Below are 17640 nucleotides of genomic sequence, written 5' to 3' on the forward strand. Positions count from 1 at the left end.
ATAGTGCGTGCCAGGAGCTTTGGGGAGGGATGGAGAGCTACTACATAATGGGTATAAAATTTCAGTTATGTACCCTGGCTGGTTTGCTCAGTGGTAGAGCATCAGCCTAGCGTGCAGGAGTCCTGGTTTCGATTCCAGGCCAGGGCACACAGGAGAAGCGCCCATCTGCTTCTCCACCCCTCCCCCTCTCCTTCCTCTCTGTCTCTCTCTTCCCGCCCGCAGCCAAGGCTCCATTGGAGCAAAGTTGGCCCGGGCGCTGAGGATGGCTCTGTGGCCTCTGCCTCAGGCGCTAGAATGGCTCTGGTTGCAACAGAGTGATGCCCCAGATGGACAGAACATCGCCCCCTGGTGGGCATGCTGGGTGGGTCCCTTTTGGGTGCTTGCGGGAGTCTATCTGACTGCCTCCCTGTTTCCAGCTTCAGAAAAATACAAAAAAAAAATTTTTCAGTTATGCAAGATGAATAAGTTCTAGAGATCTGTTGTACAATGCTGTGCCTATAGTTAACAATGCTGTATTTATTGTGCACTTAAAAATGTAAGAGGATAGACTTACCAGGTGGTGGCGCAGTAGATAGAGCATCGGCTGGGGATGCAGAGGACCCAGGTTTGAAATCCTAAGGTTGCCGGCTTGAACACAGGCTCACCAGCTTGAGTGCAGGGTTGCTGGTTTGAGCATAGGATCATAGACATGAACCTATGGTTGCTGGCTTGAGCCCAAAGGTTGGTGGCTTGAGCAAGGGGTCACTGGCTCAGGTGGAGCCCCCTGTCAAGGCACATATGAGAAAGCAACCAATGAACAGCTAAGGTGCTGCAACAAAGAATTGATGCTTCTCATCTCTCTCCCTTCCTGTCTATCCTTATCTGTTCCTCTCTCTGTCTTTCTCTGTCTCTGTCTCTAAAATTAAAAAAAAAAAAAATTAAGACAATAGATCTCATGTTAAATGTTCTTAACACAACAAAACATTTTTTTTAAAAAAAGAATTCAAAGTTCCCAAGAGGCACCGACCTAAGTAAACTTGCCCTCAATTCTAGCTTCAGTCCCTGCTATAGGGGTGCAGCCTGCTTCTCTTATTTTCTTTTCTGGCTCCCTCCAGCCCTTCTGGGACCCTCAGTGTGTCAGTCCTTGCCAGGCTGGCTGTGTGTGGTGTGGAGGAGCCCCGTCGTGGTCGCTGGGTCCTCCCATGACCTTGTTTGGGAAACAGGCTTCTGGGCCAGCTCATGCTCTGGCTTCTCTCCAGAAAAAGCCTACAGATCTGTCTCATGCCCGTGACTATCAACTGTTTAAGGAAAATATTTAAAAAAATAAAAATGAGACTGATCAAACACTAGCAACAGGCCCGAGATGTCCCCCAGACCTCACTGTCACAAGTGCTACAGATAACAGACTTTACAGCCTCAGCCACACAGACACCACTGAAATATTTACAAGGTTCCTGGCTCGTGAAACACAGCTTTCCACTCAGGAGAAAGGAAAGGGACATGGCGTGTGTCAGGCGCCTACAACAGATGGCACCTCTCAGGCGGTTTTACTTTCTTCACAGAAGCCTCACGGTTCAGCGAAGGAGTTGACATCAGGCTCACTTAGCTGGTTCGAAGACTGAGTGTCTGAGGCAGGACTGTGTGGTAGCTGAGAGCCGGGCTCCAGTGTCAGGCTACAGACTGCTGGTGTGGAAGATGGTGGACAAGTTACTTCGTCTCTCTAAGTCTCAGTTTCCTCATCTGCACCATGAAGATCCTAAGAGGACCTTAGTTCTTGTCAGGACTAAATGAAACAATCCACATAGCACACTTAGCTCGGTGCCTTGCATGTAAGTGCTCAATAAATGTTAGCTTTTACTATTATTGCCCAGGCATGTCACCTGCTCTCCACTGTTCCCAAGGCCCTTCCCCCAGTACTCCCTCCCTGGCCAAAAACCATCCTCCTGTGTTATTCCTTTGGGGATAGCGTGCCCCCTGCCAATGACCTCCCAAGGCTGAATACTTGCCCAAGGAGATGGTGTGGTATTGGCCAAGGGTAAAGGGCTGGAAAGGGAGTCCATCAAACCCACCTGTTGAGCAGTTTCTCCGGTGCCTGTGAATACAACTGCCTTGCCTGGATCAGCTCCAACCTCACACTGGGCTAGGCCATCTTGTGATAAGCACAAAATTGGTGTCTCATGTTTTTCTTTTTCCATGCCTTTTATTTGTGTGCCATTCTGGATCCTTGAAGGGTGTCTCTTCTATATCTGTCACAATGTCCCTGCCTATGAAACACTACTCTTTTCTTCCAGATGCAGTTCAAAACCTACCTTCCCCAATCCTCTCTGATCTTCCAGTCAAATAGGACCACTTCTTTTTTTGAACCTCCCAAAAGTCATATGTGGTTGATGGTTATCAATCACATATGGCTTTTTCTGAGGGATATTGGGGGACAAAGAGCTATATCTCTGCTACACCTGACATTCTAGAATTTTATGGTTCTTTGTAGCTGGTCCTGGTCATAGGCTTCTGAACAATGATAAAGATGCTATCCATTCAACACACAGTGGGTGCATTATACCATGAGTTCCTTGAGGTTGTGGATGAGTGTTCTGTATCTCTGTCTTCCTAGTATTTAGCACAGTGCTGGTACATAGTAAGTTCTCAATAAATGGTTTAAATGGGTGTTCACAACAGTAGCTCTTATTTGTCATGCTTACCATGTCAGGCATCAAGTCCTCACAGTCACCCTCTGAGACACCCTCTAATATTCCCCTCTAAAAAGTAAGCCCCACAGGACAGGGATTTGTGTCTTTTGTGTTTGTTGCTGTATATACATCACTGCTTAAGATGCAGTAGGCTCTCACTAAATATTGGTTGAATGAGTGAATTAATGAATATCCATTTTACACATGAGGAAACTAAGCCCAGAAAGGTTTAATGACCTGCCTAAGGTTACTCATCTAATAAGTGGCAAGGTCCCCTCTTTGCACCCAGATGGACCTGATTCCAAAACCTGTATTCTTCACCACTGCAGGTAGAAGAGATGCTGTAGGGGCTAGAAGGGTTGAGATACACAGTCCCATCTTTAAGGAGCTTTCCATCTGGTGGAGAAGCAGAAATGCATGTACACATAGCACAACAAGTGATTATAACAGATCCTGCGACTGTTTCAGGAATCAGGGAGGGCAGGCCTCGATACCAAGACCCATCTGAAGGGCCAGATACTTAGGAGGGCAGCGAAGCAGGTGAGGATAGACGTGAGGAGCCTGGAAATCGACTCTACCTTTCCTCTCCTGCCCGGATTCCTAACAAGAGCCCAGGAATGGTAGGTTGGAAGGGGGGGAGGGGGAAGAACAGAAATGTGGTTCCACACCTTAAGCGATCCTATAGCTAGGAAAAAGGGTGTTGATCAGAGGCAAATTAAGGTCAGTTGAGGCCCTGGGCTCAGAAGAAAATATTGGGCCCCTTACATTAGAAAAAAGTGTAGCCTGACCATGCGGTGGCGCAGTGGATAGAGCGTTGGACTGGGATGCGGAGGACCCAGGTTCGAGACCCCGAGGTCGCCAGCTTGAGCGCAGGCTCATCTGGTTTGAGCATGGCTCACCAGCTTCAGTCCAAGGTCACTGGCTCCAGCAAGAATTTACTCAGTCTGCTGAAGGCCCACAGTCAAGGCACATATGAGAAAGCAATCAATGAACAACTAAGGTGTCACAACAAAAAACTGATGATTGATGCCTCTCATCTCTCTCCATTCCTGTCTGTCTGTCCCTATCTATCCCTCTCTCTGACTCTCTCTCTGTCTCTGTAAAAAAATATTAATAATAGAAAAAAGTGTAAAGTTGGGGTTTTGCGGGGCCCTTCAGAAGTCGGGGCCCAGGGTATGCGCCTGGTGCACCTGCCATTAAATCTGCCTCTGGTGTTGATGCTTGCCAAAGGCTTCTGTCCCTGTGCTTTGAACACTGTATCTGGGCATAGAGTGTGTCATGACATAAGAGGGGTGGGGAGGCAGGAATGGAAACCCCAAATAGAGGTGTTGTGCAACCAGGCTATGACTGGCCAGCACAGGATGTTGGGTTCCTTACTATAGGGTTGCTGGAGGGAGAGTGAGGTAGGAAAGGCCTGTACAGACAACACTGAGAGTCATAGGGGACTAGAGACCTGCAGTGTGATGACAGGCTTTGAAATTCGTGGAGGCAGATGTGGCTGAGGCACAAGTACACTCAGCATGGTGCATTGGGATACCTGAGCTCAGCTGGGCCACCAACTCTTGTAGAAACCTGGCTACTGTGAGCGACCCGGGCTCTGGCGCCTGCCTCTGCCCCAGCCCCATCACTGGCCTCCAAAGCACAGGGTCTCTCTTCACCTGAGGAGGAGGGGGGAACAGAGGCTGGTGCAGGCTTGGTGTGCAGGTCCGTGGTTGGGGGTATGGTGAGAATCTGAAGAGAAGTGCCTGGATAGTTCTGCTTCTGCCCACTTAGGATGCCTGGAACCTCCCAACTACTCCCCTGTACTCAGTCTAAAGGTCACTGTCATACTCTTGGGCTGATGGGCTCTGACCTGGGGTTACATCCACTCTTCTCCCCTTGGCTTGGCCCCCCAAATGTCATGTAACTTGAGGTAAGTCACTATCTGTGGCTTTTTGTTTCTATGGATGTAAAATGAGAAGCGCTGCCTCTGTTCACACCTTTAGACCTTCTTCTCCCTGGCACTTGCTCCAGACAGAGCTGGCTAGCAACCAGAGCAGAACCATGGCGCGGGATGGGCCGCCAGGGATAGGCCTGAAAGGAGGAGAGAGAGGAAACAGGGCTTGCAACCTCCCCACCCCCCGGAAACAGCTCTGAAAACACTGACTTGTGGTTTTTGAATTCCTCCGCTCTCACCACAGTCTGCCAGAGGTGTTGAAGGGAAAGTCTGGAGGGAGGAAAGAAATGCCTCTGTCCCCATCGACTCCCAGGTGCTACCTTGGGCCTGCTGTCCCTGCTCTTCTTCCTTGGCCTCATTCTCCAGGGATGTCCCCCACTTACTGGTGGCTCAACTACTGTTCACATACTAATGACCAAGGAGTCCCAAACCCTCAAATCTAGCCCAGGCCCCAGCAGCCACGCAGCTCAAATCCATGAGGCCCAGGGTTAGGTTGGAGGGTGGGAAGGGAAGTGGAATTCCCCTAAACACAGTGCACAGTAGGGCCCTGGCCGGTTGGCTCAGCGGTAGAGCGTTGGCCTAGCGTGCGGAGGACCCGGGTTTGATTCCCGGCCAGGGCACATAGGAGAAGCGCCCATTTGCTTCTCCACCCCTCCGCCGCGCCTTCCTCTCTGTCTCTCTCTTCCCCTCCCGCAGCCAAGGCTCCATTGGAGCAAACATGGCCCGGGCGCTGGGGATGGCTCTTTGGCCTTTGCCCCAGGCGCTAGAGTGGCTCTGGTCGCAACATGGCGACGCCCAGGATGGGCAGAGCGTCGCCCCATGGTGGGCGTGCCGGGTGGATCCCGGTTGGGCGCATGCGGGAGTCTGTCTGACTGTCTCTCCCTGTTTCCAGCTTCAGAAAAAAAAACACAAAAAAAAACACAGTGCACAGTGCATGTACCCAGAGCTGTGGAAGGCCCTGCTGGGACCTGGACACCAGGAGCCTCTATCTGAGTGCCTGCAAGACAAGACATCTCTACCTGGTTGTCCCAAAGGCACTGCAAACTCACCGTAAGCCCATGAACACATCATCTCTTTCCTCCCTTTTAATAATGGCACCATTCTCCCAGGGACTCAGCCTCTGAACCTCTGTACCTTCTGGCTCTTCTTCTCCCTTTGTCCCATGCCCAATTCTTCCTAAGTCCCATCAACCCACCCCAAGCCATCTGCTTCTCTCCATCCTCTCTGCCCATGGACCATCTGTCTTATTTTTAAACTATCAGACACATATAGAGCGTTGGTTATGCCTGACTCTATTCTAAGTGCTTTGCCAATATGAACTCACAGAATTCCTGATACCAATGAGGAAAATGAGGCACAGAGAAGGGCAGCCTCTGGCCTAGGCCCAGGATTGGAGCCCAGGCAGCCTGCTCCACGAGTGGACTGTGAGCCTCTGTCACAAGAACTACCACACCCTCCATGCTGAGCCTGCTCCCTCCATCGTGCCTGCACTCAGTCCCTCTCACACTTTGTCCACAGACTGCCCCTTCGTCCCTTCTAGTTTAAGAAAACACTTTAATGGCAAAAATTACTACAGCAGTTTGGTCTTCCTGAAGCATGGCTTCAAACATGTTATTCCCCGCTCAAAAACCTTGAAATTGCCCCTGCTACCCCACCTTGTGCAAACAGAATAAAGGCCATCCTTAGGCTAAGAATCCAAGGTTGTTACTCCAGCAGGCTCCCCTGGGGAACTTCTCACAGTTCCCCTGTGACACCCCTTCCTCTGGCCATCCTGCCTCCGCAGCTCCCACCCCAGCACGGCCAGGGTGAGCTCCGCACGGACCTTTCCTCCTCGAAGAAAGGCAGCAACATCTGATTCCTCTTTGGACCACCAAGGCATGTACCACAGTGTGTCACACAAAGGTACGCATGACACACGTGATGAATTAATAATAGTGCAAGTGAGCTGCTGACAAAGGTGGAAATGAATTTTTTTTTTTCTTCATTTTTCTGAAGCTGGAAACAGGGAGAGACAGTCGGACAGACTCCCGCATGCACCCAACCGGGATCCACCCAGCATGCCCACCATGGGGCTACGCTCTGCCCACCGGGGGCGATGCTCTGCCCATCCTGGGCGTCGCCATGTTGCGACCAGAGCCACTCTAGCGCCTGAGGCAGAGGCCACAGAGCCATCCCCAGCGCCCGGGCCATCTTTGCTCCAATGGAGCCTTGGCTGCGGGAGGGGAAGAGAGAGACAGAGAGGAAAGCGCGGCGGAGGGGTGGAGAAGCAAATGGGCGCTTCTCCTGTGTGCCCTGGACAGGAATCGAACCCGGGTCCTCCGCACGCTAAGCCGACGCTCTACCGCTGAGCCAACCGGCCAGGGCCGGAAATGAATTACTACACTAACCAACATGTGCAGATCCCTCATGGCCAATACTAATAGCTTACACTGGACATATATGAAACACTTTAAATTTGTTACCATTTAATTCACCCTACAATCTCATAAAGTCAGTACTTCACTATCCCTCATTTTACAAATGGGAAAACTGAGGCTCTGAGAGGAGAACTAACTTGTCCAGAGCTTTGAAGTAGGGAGGCTGGGATCGGAACCAAGGCTTTCTGACTCTGAAGCGTGTCTGGATCACCACACCTTACTGATTCCAGAGGCCAGAGGAGCATTAAACAAATGTTCCTGTATCTGGGTAATTTCCAAAGACCACTGTAAACAATATCAAGGTTGTAGAGTCCAATATCTGAGAAACATCATAGCACTGACAATGTCAAAATGTCTGAGGAATGTGAGGATTTTGTATAACATTATACTTTAGACATCCAAACATTTATCAAGCACCTACATTATTTTAACCCATGGGTGTAGAGCAATGACAAAACCCCCCAAAACTCCTCCTCCCATGTAAATGGTAAATGTCAGAGGTGACAATTCTCATGGAAAAAAAAGGTAAATGTCAGAGGTGACAATTCTCATGGAAAATTAAGGTGGGTGAAGAAAAAGGGACTGTCCAATGAGGTGGTGGGGGTATGTTGGTGGCACTGTTAACTTGTGCCCAATAAGGTGAAACCTTTCCCAATAAGGTGATGTCTGAGCAGAGGCATGAAGTAAGTGAGGGAGTGAGCCATGAAACAATCTATAGATATTTCAGTCAGAGGACACAGCAAGTGCAAAGGCCCTGAACTAAGAGCATGCTTGGCCCTGTCAAGGAACAGCCAAAAGAGCTGTGTGGTAACAGCAGAATGAATGGGGAGAGAAGGAGCAGGTGAGATACACAAACACATGAAAACGATGAGGCCTACCTAAAGTTAGGCTCTGTGTGTGACCACATGTTTAGGTAATAATAAGAGTTGGAATCTATTGTGTTCCATATGCCTGGTACTTGGCACTGATGACACAAAACCTGTGCGAACAGGCTTCCTTAGAGTCTAATGGGGAGATGGGTAAAGAAGCCTCACAGTGCTGTGTGACAGGTGCTGTGTCCGGGTGAAAATACAGAAAAGAAGCATCTAACCTGGACTAGAGGCCAACCTAGAGGAGGTGGCACTTGATCTGTCAAACAGGAGAAAGAAAACACTCCAAAACACAGGTGCAGAGAGGGAGGAGCACACCAGAACTTGGGCGAACCAGGCAGAGCTCAAGTAGCAGTGTGTGGTGGTAGGGGTGGAGGCGGAGGGTGCCGGGGCAGCTTGAGGGAGGAAAAGCTCCAGGAGCAGGGCTGGGAGAAGGAGAGAGGAGACAGGGAGGAGGACAGGCTTATAGGGGCTGAGAAAGCCTCTGGACTGGGCAGCCCAGGCTTAAGTGTATGTGGGGGAAGTTGGTGGCCATGCAGTGGGGAACAAAGGGCAAGTAGAGGTGGAATAAATTCTTCAATAATTTACCTGCCTACCCAGGGCCCTGCTTTCTCGCAGGTCATTAGGTGGTCTAGTTGGCTGTTGACGGGAAGTAGAAGGCAAGCACCCACCCCCACCCCCACCTCCCGCTCCAGGTCTTGGTCTCTCAGTCCATCTTATGAGGTTCAGATCTTTTTTATAGGAAGCTCTCTGAGTCTTCATGCTGAGGCAGTCCAGGACACTCCGGTAGGGCCATAACCTGTGTGTCCACCGCCATGACCTATGTGTCTTAAGTGGATCTAGGATGAGTAGCAGAGCTCCGCTGCCATCGTCCTTTCCACTGGAGATGCTGCAGCTCAGAGAGGTTAAGGCCTTGCCAAAGTCACACGGCCAGTGGGTGACTAAACTGGGACTTGAGCCCAGCTCTTGAGATTGCAAGCCCCACGGAAACACTGCGGCAGCTGTGGGGAATGGCCTGGTGATGGCTGAGTCCCAAGGACAAGCCTGGGAACCGGGAGGGAGCAGGCTCTGGGATGGGAGGAAGATGGAGACGGGGTCATGGATGCTGAGAGTGGAGGCAGAAAGGGAGCAGCACAGGGGCTGGAGAGGCTTTGATACAGAACTAGAGCAGTCTCCAGAAAGACCTGGTAAAATGTCCCAGCAGGCATATAAAAACACAGCAGTTGCATTTTTCCACCCCATGTCTCTGTAACAAGGTGGTGAGGAGCCTCTTGCTCTCATTTCACAGTTGAGAAAACAGAGGCAAGGAGAGGTGCCCCCCTGGCTCGCTCAAAGACCCAGAGGAATTTGGGGCCCAGGGGCCCTGTTATAAGTCATATAGTGTAGACAAGATGTCACCGAGACTTTTCCCAATCTACGGTGGATGATGAAATAGAGATGATGAGAGGGGAAACGGAGGTGGAGACAGAAATCAGAGCTGCGTCCAGAGAGGGAGGGGAACTAGGCAAGGCACCGACAGAGTCTGTCAGTGGTAGAGATGGTGGAGAGATGAGGCCCTGACACCCGGCTACAGTTACAAGCAAGCAGCATCAACTGCCGGGGTGTCACTGCGCCTCCTCCCTCCTGCGCGGAGCGTCCACTTGGGCTGCTCCGCAGCGCGCGCTCCCGGGTCGGGAGAGTGAGGGATCAGGGAAGAGGGGGCTGAAGAAGGGGGCAGTGCACCGCCTCCACCCTCGGCTCTCTCGAATCCGCAGAGGCCTTTCCGGCAGCCTCCCGGCCCGCCCCCGGCACCCCCCCCCCTCGGATGTTACATTTCGGTCCGCCTGGCTGCAGTGGACGTTGCTAGAACCCACGCGGAGAAAGGAAGAGACGCAGGCAAGCTACGGTGACCCAAGCAGCCGCCCTTGCCTCAGGGACCCCTTCCCTGGAGAGACAGCACCATGACCCAGGGAAAGGTACCTGCATCTCCCCCGCCTGCACCATCCTCCATCCTCGGGCTTCCCTGCTCCCTGTCATCCTAAGCAAACTCTCTGGACCACTATTGCATCCTCCCCTGGCTCTTGTGGAAAGGTCCTCTGTAGTCCTTGCTGAAGTCAGAGGACCAAAGGCCCATTTCAAGGAATGGGTCGGGGCCTCTTCCTCCCCACCAGACTCACCTTCCTATCCTGTCTCCCTTCCACCCTTAGCTTTAACATCACAAAAAGAACCCTGCACAGATTCCCAACCCCCCTCAGGAGTCAGCCTGGGTGTCTGTGGGTACGTGTATATATGTGTATATATGTGTATATGTGTGCGTTTACCAGGTGAGCCCTGAGCTGCAGTTCCTATCCAGCATTCCCTTTTAGTCAATCTGAACTGGGACATCAGCTCATCTTTTGTGCCCTCCACAGAAACACCCCCCACCTCCACTCAATTCCCTGTCATTACTCCACATCTGTATGCAGCCCTGTGGCTGGGAGGTTTCTATAGCAACCCTGCATGCTCTAATTTTTGTTTTGATTTTGACGGTCATGATACTAGAAGGGACCAGATAAAACGTCTTCTCCTTTTTTCCAGTTCTAGGCCTAAAATGTAGGGGAAGGGCTGAGACAGAGACTTGGCTAGCCTAGTAGGGTTATGTAACATCTATAGCCTGTGAAATTACACAACCACCAGAGTCCTGGGGCAGAGGTGGGGGTCCTCTGGCATTCTGTTTGGGGGTGCTAAGGATTGAGTTGAGAAAACAGACATGGATCTCCCTTACACGCTCCCTCTTTTTTCTAAGATGAGTCTCAGAGCCTACAGTAGCCTTCCCTGGGCTCTCAGACTCTCCTCTCCCATTTCTTAACCTCCTCAGGTCTCAAAATGGTATCACTGAGTGATACCATCTCCTTTCATTGTGCAGACCTCACTTGGGAATGCCAGATGTGTGTGTGAATGGCGGGCAAGGCTCAGGAGGCTCTAGGTGGTTGTGTGTCAGGGTGGGGCTGGTGAAGAGGACCAGCTGGGACAGGGCTGAAGTCAGAGGTGATCATTCTATTCCCAGGCATGAGCCCTGGGTCTGGGCTCAAAGGACCTTGGTTCTGTGGGGCTGAAATGGATTTTCCTGGGCATGATCCTTCTGGTCCAGGTGATAATGGAGGTTGGGGAGTGGGAGGGAAGGCCATGAGTCAGGGCCCCATTCCCACAGGCTTAGGCTTGTGGTCCCTTCCCCAAGGAGGCCTGGAGGGTATTCACACGTGGTGAACATGAAAGCTACCCCCTCTCCTGATCCTCTCCCTCCGCTCCCCACCCCCACCTCCACTAGGCACTTTGCTGACACTGCTTCCTGTCCTAGGGTGAATGTATTACCCTGTCTCCTCTGCCACTCGCCCCTAACTTACTCACAGGCTTTCTAGTGATGCACTAGACCCTTCCAGTTCAATGGTCCTTAGGGCTGGATGAGAGCAGAGATCTGGTGCTTGCCTAACTGGGCTGCCTCAGCCAGATGCACCCTGCAAAGAAAGCTGAGGCCTTCATCAGTAGCCCTCCAGCTTTAACAGGTTCTTCTTGGAGGCAGATCTAAGTCCTACTTTCTGGGGTTCAGCCCTTTTGTTGCTGTTTCAGTTTTCATACCACCCCTCCACCCTTAGGGGCCCTTCTCTGGCGACATCATTCAGGCCCTCACAGTTCATATTCTCTCTCCAAAGCTGAATGTGTTGTACATTGTGGGGCAGAGGGCACATCTGAGTGTAAACAGACGAATTTTCAGCCTGCCATGTGTATGTTTCCCTCTGGGCTTCAGTTTCCTTATCTGTAAAATGAAAGAAGGGGCTGAATTAGATGCCTTCTGAGATCCCTTTCAACAGTGACGTTCTATGATTCTGTTCTGAGTCAGGGGAGAAGCTGAGACTCCAATAGGACGAGGTCAGAACAGGACCCTCAGCCAGGGCCTCTTGTCCTTCCTCTGCCCTGCTGTTCCCATTTGTCTTCCTCCTCTCTGCCGCTCTTCCCCTCTTCTGTTTCCCTGCTCTCCCATCCTCACTCTCTTTGGTTGTCTCCAGCCCAGCAGAAGGGGCCAGTCCCAGTGAATAGTACCCAGGTTCTACAGCCCAGAGAACCATGTGTGCCTCCGTGACCTTGGACAGGTCATTCTTCTCTCTGATCCTCAGTTCTCTCATTTTAAAATAGAGGTCAAAATACAACTAGCAAGGAAGCAGGAGATTAAGTGAGACAACCTTTTATTCAATAATACTTTTGAGGGCTTACAATGTGCTATGTGCCCGGCCCCTCCTTGTACCCCAGTGATACAGTGGAACCATACAAACTCAATTCCTGCCCCGGGAACAGTGACCACCAATGGGCTATTCTCCTAGGAATTTTCTCCTTTCTCAGTTCTTATCCAAGCTCCAGTGTGTGCCTCTTGGAGCTCAGTTCCCCATCTATAAAATAGAGAGCCTCCCCCCACCCACTGAGCTTTATTGGGGTATAAGAGACAAATAGAATTGTATATATTTAAGGTATACTACTTGGAGGTTTTTGGGGGTTTTTTTTTTGTTGTTGTTGTTGTTTTGGGAGGCAGCCATTTATCGATGGCTCCCGTCCTGTTTTTTTTTTGTATTTTCCTGAAGTTGGAAACGGGGAGGCAGTCAGACAGACTCCCGCATGCGCCCGACCAGGATCCACCCGGCATGCCCACCAGAGGGTGATGCTCTGCTCATCTGGGGCGTTGCTCTGTCACAACCAGAGCCATTCTAGTGCCTGAGGCAGAGGCCACAGAGCCATCCTCAGCGCCCGGGCCAACTTTGCTCCACTGGAGCCTTGGCTGCAGGAGGGGAAGAGAGAGACAGAGAGGAAGGAGAGGGGGAGGGGTGGAGAAGCAGATGGGCGCTTCTCCTGTGTGCCCTGGCCTGGAATCGAACCCAGGACTCCTGCACGCCAGGCCGATGCTCTACCACTGAGCAAACTGGCCAGGGCCTTTGGAGTTTTGATATACATACACATTGTGAAATGATTACCACAATCAAGCTACTTAATGTATCATCACTTCACATAGTTCCTTCTTTGTGTGTGTGTGTGTGTGTGTGTGTGTGTGTGTGTTGTAAGAACACTTAGATCTACCCTCTCAGCAGATTTTAAGCACACCATACAGTATTGTTAACTATTAGTCATCATGCTATACATTAGATCATTAGATCTCTGGAACTTTTTCATCTTGTATAACTGGAACTTTATACCCTTTGACTAACATCTCCCCATTTCCCCCGTATCCCAACCCCTGGCAACCGCTATCCTATTTTGTGCTCCTATGAGTTTGACTTTTTTAGAGTCCACATGTCAGTGAGATCGTGCAGTTTGTATCTTTCTGTGTCTGGCTTATCTCACATGGCATGTTCTCCAAGTTCACCCATGTTGTCATATATAGAAAGGATTTTCTTCTTTTTAAAGGCTAAAAAGTATTTCACTCTGTGCATATACCACAAAAATAGAGAGGTTCTTGTCTCCCTCCATCTTGCTCCACAAGTGAAGATGACAAAGTAGCCATAAAACTTCTAAAATTGAAGGGGAAGCTTGGTGAGGAGGGCTTGGAAGGCACCATTTCCCTAGTAACTGCCTTTCTCTGCCTCTATTCCACAGCTGTCCGTGGCTAACAAGGCCCCCGGGACTGAGGGGCAGCAGCAGGCCAGCGGGGAGAAGAAGGAGGCTCCAGCAGTGCCCTCTGCCCCGCCCTCCTATGAGGAGGCCACCTCCGGGGAGGGGCTGAAAGCAGGGGCCTTTCCCCCAGCCCCTTCAGCTGTGCCTCTCCACCCCAGCTGGGCCTATGTGGACCCTAGTAAGTCTCTCAGATCCTGGAAGCTGAAGCATCAGGGAGAGTGGTGGGCTCACATGGAAAATTGGGGTAGGAGGAAGTTGCACAGAAATAGATGCAGTGTGTGTGGTTGTTGTATGAGGCTCTGTTGTCAAAGGCTTGGGATTTGGAGTACTGTTCTGAGACTAGGTCAAGCAGGACTCCATGAAAGGGAGATGTACAATGTCTGCAGTCCAGAGTGCCCTTGGATGGCGATGAGGGGATTTTTCAACTCACTGTGCTAGGGCAGAGAAGACAGATACAGGGAGAAAAACCAGTAGTTGGTTTAGAAAAGCTCTCTTAGAAGAAAAGAATGCATCAAAGGAATGAGGAGAGGACAGAGTGGATGCAGGAAGGGGCAGTATGATGCAGCGGCTGGCCACGGCCTTAGTGGGCTAGCTCCCTGTGAGCAGGGGTGCAGCATGCTTACTTGTTAGCTGATGTGAAACCTTAGTTGGAGCACATCACCATGGAGGCCCCAGGAGTGGTGGAGGCCGGAGACCTGAGTTTCTACTTCTCCCATCCCTCTCCTGTGTCTCTTCCCTTCCCCAGGCCATTGTGGGGACATGCTATGGGAAGGTATGTGGGTGCCAGCTTCACTGTGCCTCACAACCAGGCCTAATTCATAGGCAGACTCACCCAGGCTGATGCCAGCTCCTTGCAGACCAAGAATTGTAGCCAGTGGGAGCCCCTTGGTTAAGCTGAGCAGCCTGTGGGAGCTTTCCTCCAGGCTATGAACATAGAGCTCCTCACAAACTGTAAGGAAGGGCCCCTCTCAAATCTTTCTCAGCTCCTTCAACCTCCTCAGCATTTCCTACCTCGGCCCCCAGCAGAATTTTAGAAGGGATCACAGGGACAATGCCTCAGATAGCCTCTACTCACAGAGTGGTCACCATGGTCCACACTATTCACTACAAAACCCCTCATCCTAGATCCAAGCAGACCTACCCCACCATGACCTCCTGGAAGGTCAATGAGGGTATGCTATTTGCCAGAGCCTTTATCACTGCCTCAGATTCGCCCAGGACTTCTTTCTCTCTTCTTTTCTCCCCCTCCATGGCCTGGCTATTTGGATCTTGGTGGGGGGGTATGCAGACAGACCATGAAGAAATGAAGAATAAGAAAGAGGGTCTCCGGGCTCCAGGTCGTTCTCTCTCCCCCTTCCTCACTTCCTATATCCTGGTTGCCATGACTGGCTGCCTTACAGAATGTTCTCCAAGAAACTGTCAGGGCTGGAAGTCAGGTCATTTCAGTCAACATGTGACAAAAATTTCCTAAGTGTGTGCCAGGCACTGTGTCTGGCACTGCGCTAATTTCTGGGGATGCATCTATTTGCAAGATCTGCCCCTGTGTAGACAAATAAACAGACAACTACCATACAGTGAAACAGATGCAATGATAGAAGCCTGGGCAGCTCACCTAACCAGCCTGACAATCAGAGAGGACTTCCTGGAAGAAGAGGTATCTGCCTTGAGTCCTGAAAGATGGCATGAGTTATCCTGGTAAAGAGGCAGGGAAATGAGAGTTCAAGGCTGAAATAAAGGAATGTGCAGAGACTCAGCAGCAAGAGAACACATGGCTGAAAAACCAGGCTGAAGAAAAGTAAGACAATAACATGTGGTGGGGCTGGATATGTGGAGGCTTTGTTAAGGAACTTGGACTTGAGTAAAAAGCAGTGGGGAGCCACCGAAGAGCTTGAAGCAAGGCAGTGCCACGGTCAGCTTTGAAACACCAAGACCAGGGCTATTACTGTGGTTAGGGGGAGAACATGAAGAACTGATAGAGACAGTGAAGGAGAACAGAGCGGACACATGTGAGACCTAAGGAACGGCCCAGACGAGGGGTGCAAGGGAGAGGGCGGTGTAGTCCCCATCAGGCACAGAGAGCCTTAGGTTTTTACTTTTATCTCATTTATTCCCTCTCCATGAGGTGGGTATCACTGACACATTTCATAGACAGGACTTGGAGAACGTTGGTGAATAGCTCCAGGTCACACGGCTAGTCAGTCTTAGAGGAGGAGCCACATATGGGTCTGTTTGACTATGGAGCCTGAGTTCTGGAACCAGCCCGCCAGACTTTGTTCCCACCTATGCCTGCCTCCTGCCCAGTCCTGGGTTTACTTCTCCTCCAGTTTCCTCTAGCCCTGGTTCCCAGCTGGAGCACCAGCAGGTTCACCCACCCCACTAGTCCTCAGTTTCCGCTCCAAGGGCTTCAGAGCAAGCTGATATCAGGAACTTTGACCATGGGATGTGCTAGGTAGTCCTGAGAATATCTGTCCCTCTCTGATTCTTTGCCACAAAGGGACCCAAATGTCCAGGAAGGTGGTGGGGGACACAAGAAGGAAGGGTCACATTTGTATGGCAGAGCTTAGTCTCCAGGGAGGCCCAGTCAGGATGGTGGGAAGGGGAAGGTAATGACAGTTCATTCTCAAGACTCAGAACAGGAAAGATGAGAAGCGAAATCTGGAGATGGAGTGAGAGGCTTGAAAACGGAGCTGGAGAGAAAGGCTTCCCTGGTCCAGAAAGACAGTTTGACAAAAGACACCTCTGAGCAGGTGGTCATTGGGGGCAGTATTTATATGTATGGGAGCCCTCATGACCCTCCCCTGCCTACACAGGCAGCAGCTCCAGCCACGACAACGGTTTCCCCACCGGAGACCATGAGCTCTTCACCACCTTCAGCTGGGATGACCAGAAAGTTCGCCGAGTCTTCATCAGAAAGGTAACTGCATTGCCCCAACTCTTGAGGACTGGGGGGCTGGGTGTGGGGAGCCAAAAAGCCCCTAGCCCAGCCATCTGCCTGCAGAGGCCACGGTCGCCCCTTCTCTTACAATGTCAGCCGAGAGCACCTGTTGCGTAGTGCTTCCTTAGGTTTCACCCCACTGCTCCCTACCACTCCCAGACACATTGTCTCTCCTCTCCAGAACCCCTTTGCCTTTGGGTGTGGGCTCTGAAATGTCTTTACTCTCCTTTTCCTTTGTCCTGGATCCATTCCCATGGCCCTCAAGAAGGAGGGTGGAGGGCACATTGTACGTACGGGTCTGGAGAGTAGATTGAGTCACAGGGAGGCGAGGCCTCCCTGAGCTTTGCTGGGGGCCCAAGCCTCCCTGGCCTCAAACTGGGGTCCCCTTCTACCCCCAGGTCTACACTATCCTGCTGATCCAGCTGCTGGTGACCTTGGGTGTCGTGGCTCTCTTCACCTTCTGGTGAGTTGGCATTGTAAACCAGCATCTTCGTGTGACCAGGCCTGGGGTGGAGCCCCAGAACCAGACTGCTTTTGGAATGTTGGCCTGAAGAGATCTGTGTGGAGCAGTGGGCTTTCTCATGCCAGCAGAGAACCTTGGAGAGTGCACACACAGGAGCCCTCCACCCAGTGTGGGGTGGACCTGGTACCTTCTGGGTCTCTCTCAGGTCACTCTAGCCCCACACGCAGGCACTTCTGAGTCCCAGCCTGGGACTGTGGCTGGAGCTTCCTAAGCCACCAGGAGTGCATGGTTTTTTTCTTTCTTTCAAGTCCTATGAATTGGGTGGGGTGGGGGGTGGTCAGGCGCAGATGTGGAACCAGAAATAGGATACATTCTTGCTCTTTCTCCTTTCCTTCTCTGCAGTGACCCTGTTAAGGACTATGTCCAGGCTAACCCAGGCTGGTACTGGGCATCCTAGTGAGTATACCCCAGACCTCTTTCCAGAGAACCCTCAGTGGCACAGGGTAGAGAATCTCTATTGACAGAATGTGAGCCCATGGCCTCTCCCCACCCCATAGAAATTCTCACAAGTGCGAGGCCAGAAGGGCCCTTTCTGGGGTGTTTAGGTCTTAGGGGGAGGGAAGGAAATGGGCGCAGGTTCTGGTGCCTGCACAAGTAGGGAAGGGTGGGGCTGTGGCCATGGCTGGAGAGACTCAGACCTTGGCCCTGAAGGGGAAGAGGAGTGGGACACCTTTGCTCACA

The 17640-nt window shown here is 51.4% G+C and overlaps 1 protein-coding gene and 1 long non-coding RNA gene across 2 annotated transcripts in view; both read left to right on the top strand.

Moving 5' to 3' along the window:
• The window catches only part of LOC136394926 (uncharacterized), a 199618-nt gene that overhangs the window by 24859 nt on the left and 157119 nt on the right, over positions 1-17640 (top strand). The gene's annotated exons all lie outside the window — the stretch shown is intronic.
• Positions 9430-17640, top strand: part of FAIM2 (Fas apoptotic inhibitory molecule 2) — a 33372-nt gene continuing 25161 nt past the window's right edge. Inside the window, exons 1-5 of the mRNA XM_066368742.1 lie at positions 9430-9843; positions 13484-13679; positions 16312-16415; positions 16835-16899; positions 17302-17355. Of these exons, the coding sequence (XP_066224839.1) occupies positions 9829-9843; positions 13484-13679; positions 16312-16415; positions 16835-16899; positions 17302-17355 (434 nt within the window). The 5' untranslated portion in view covers positions 9430-9828. The remainder of the gene's footprint in view (positions 9844-13483; positions 13680-16311; positions 16416-16834; positions 16900-17301; positions 17356-17640) is intronic.

Source organism: Saccopteryx leptura, chromosome 2, assembly GCF_036850995.1.
Source record: "Saccopteryx leptura isolate mSacLep1 chromosome 2, mSacLep1_pri_phased_curated, whole genome shotgun sequence".
Classification (NCBI taxonomy): domain Eukaryota; kingdom Metazoa; phylum Chordata; class Mammalia; order Chiroptera; family Emballonuridae; genus Saccopteryx; species Saccopteryx leptura.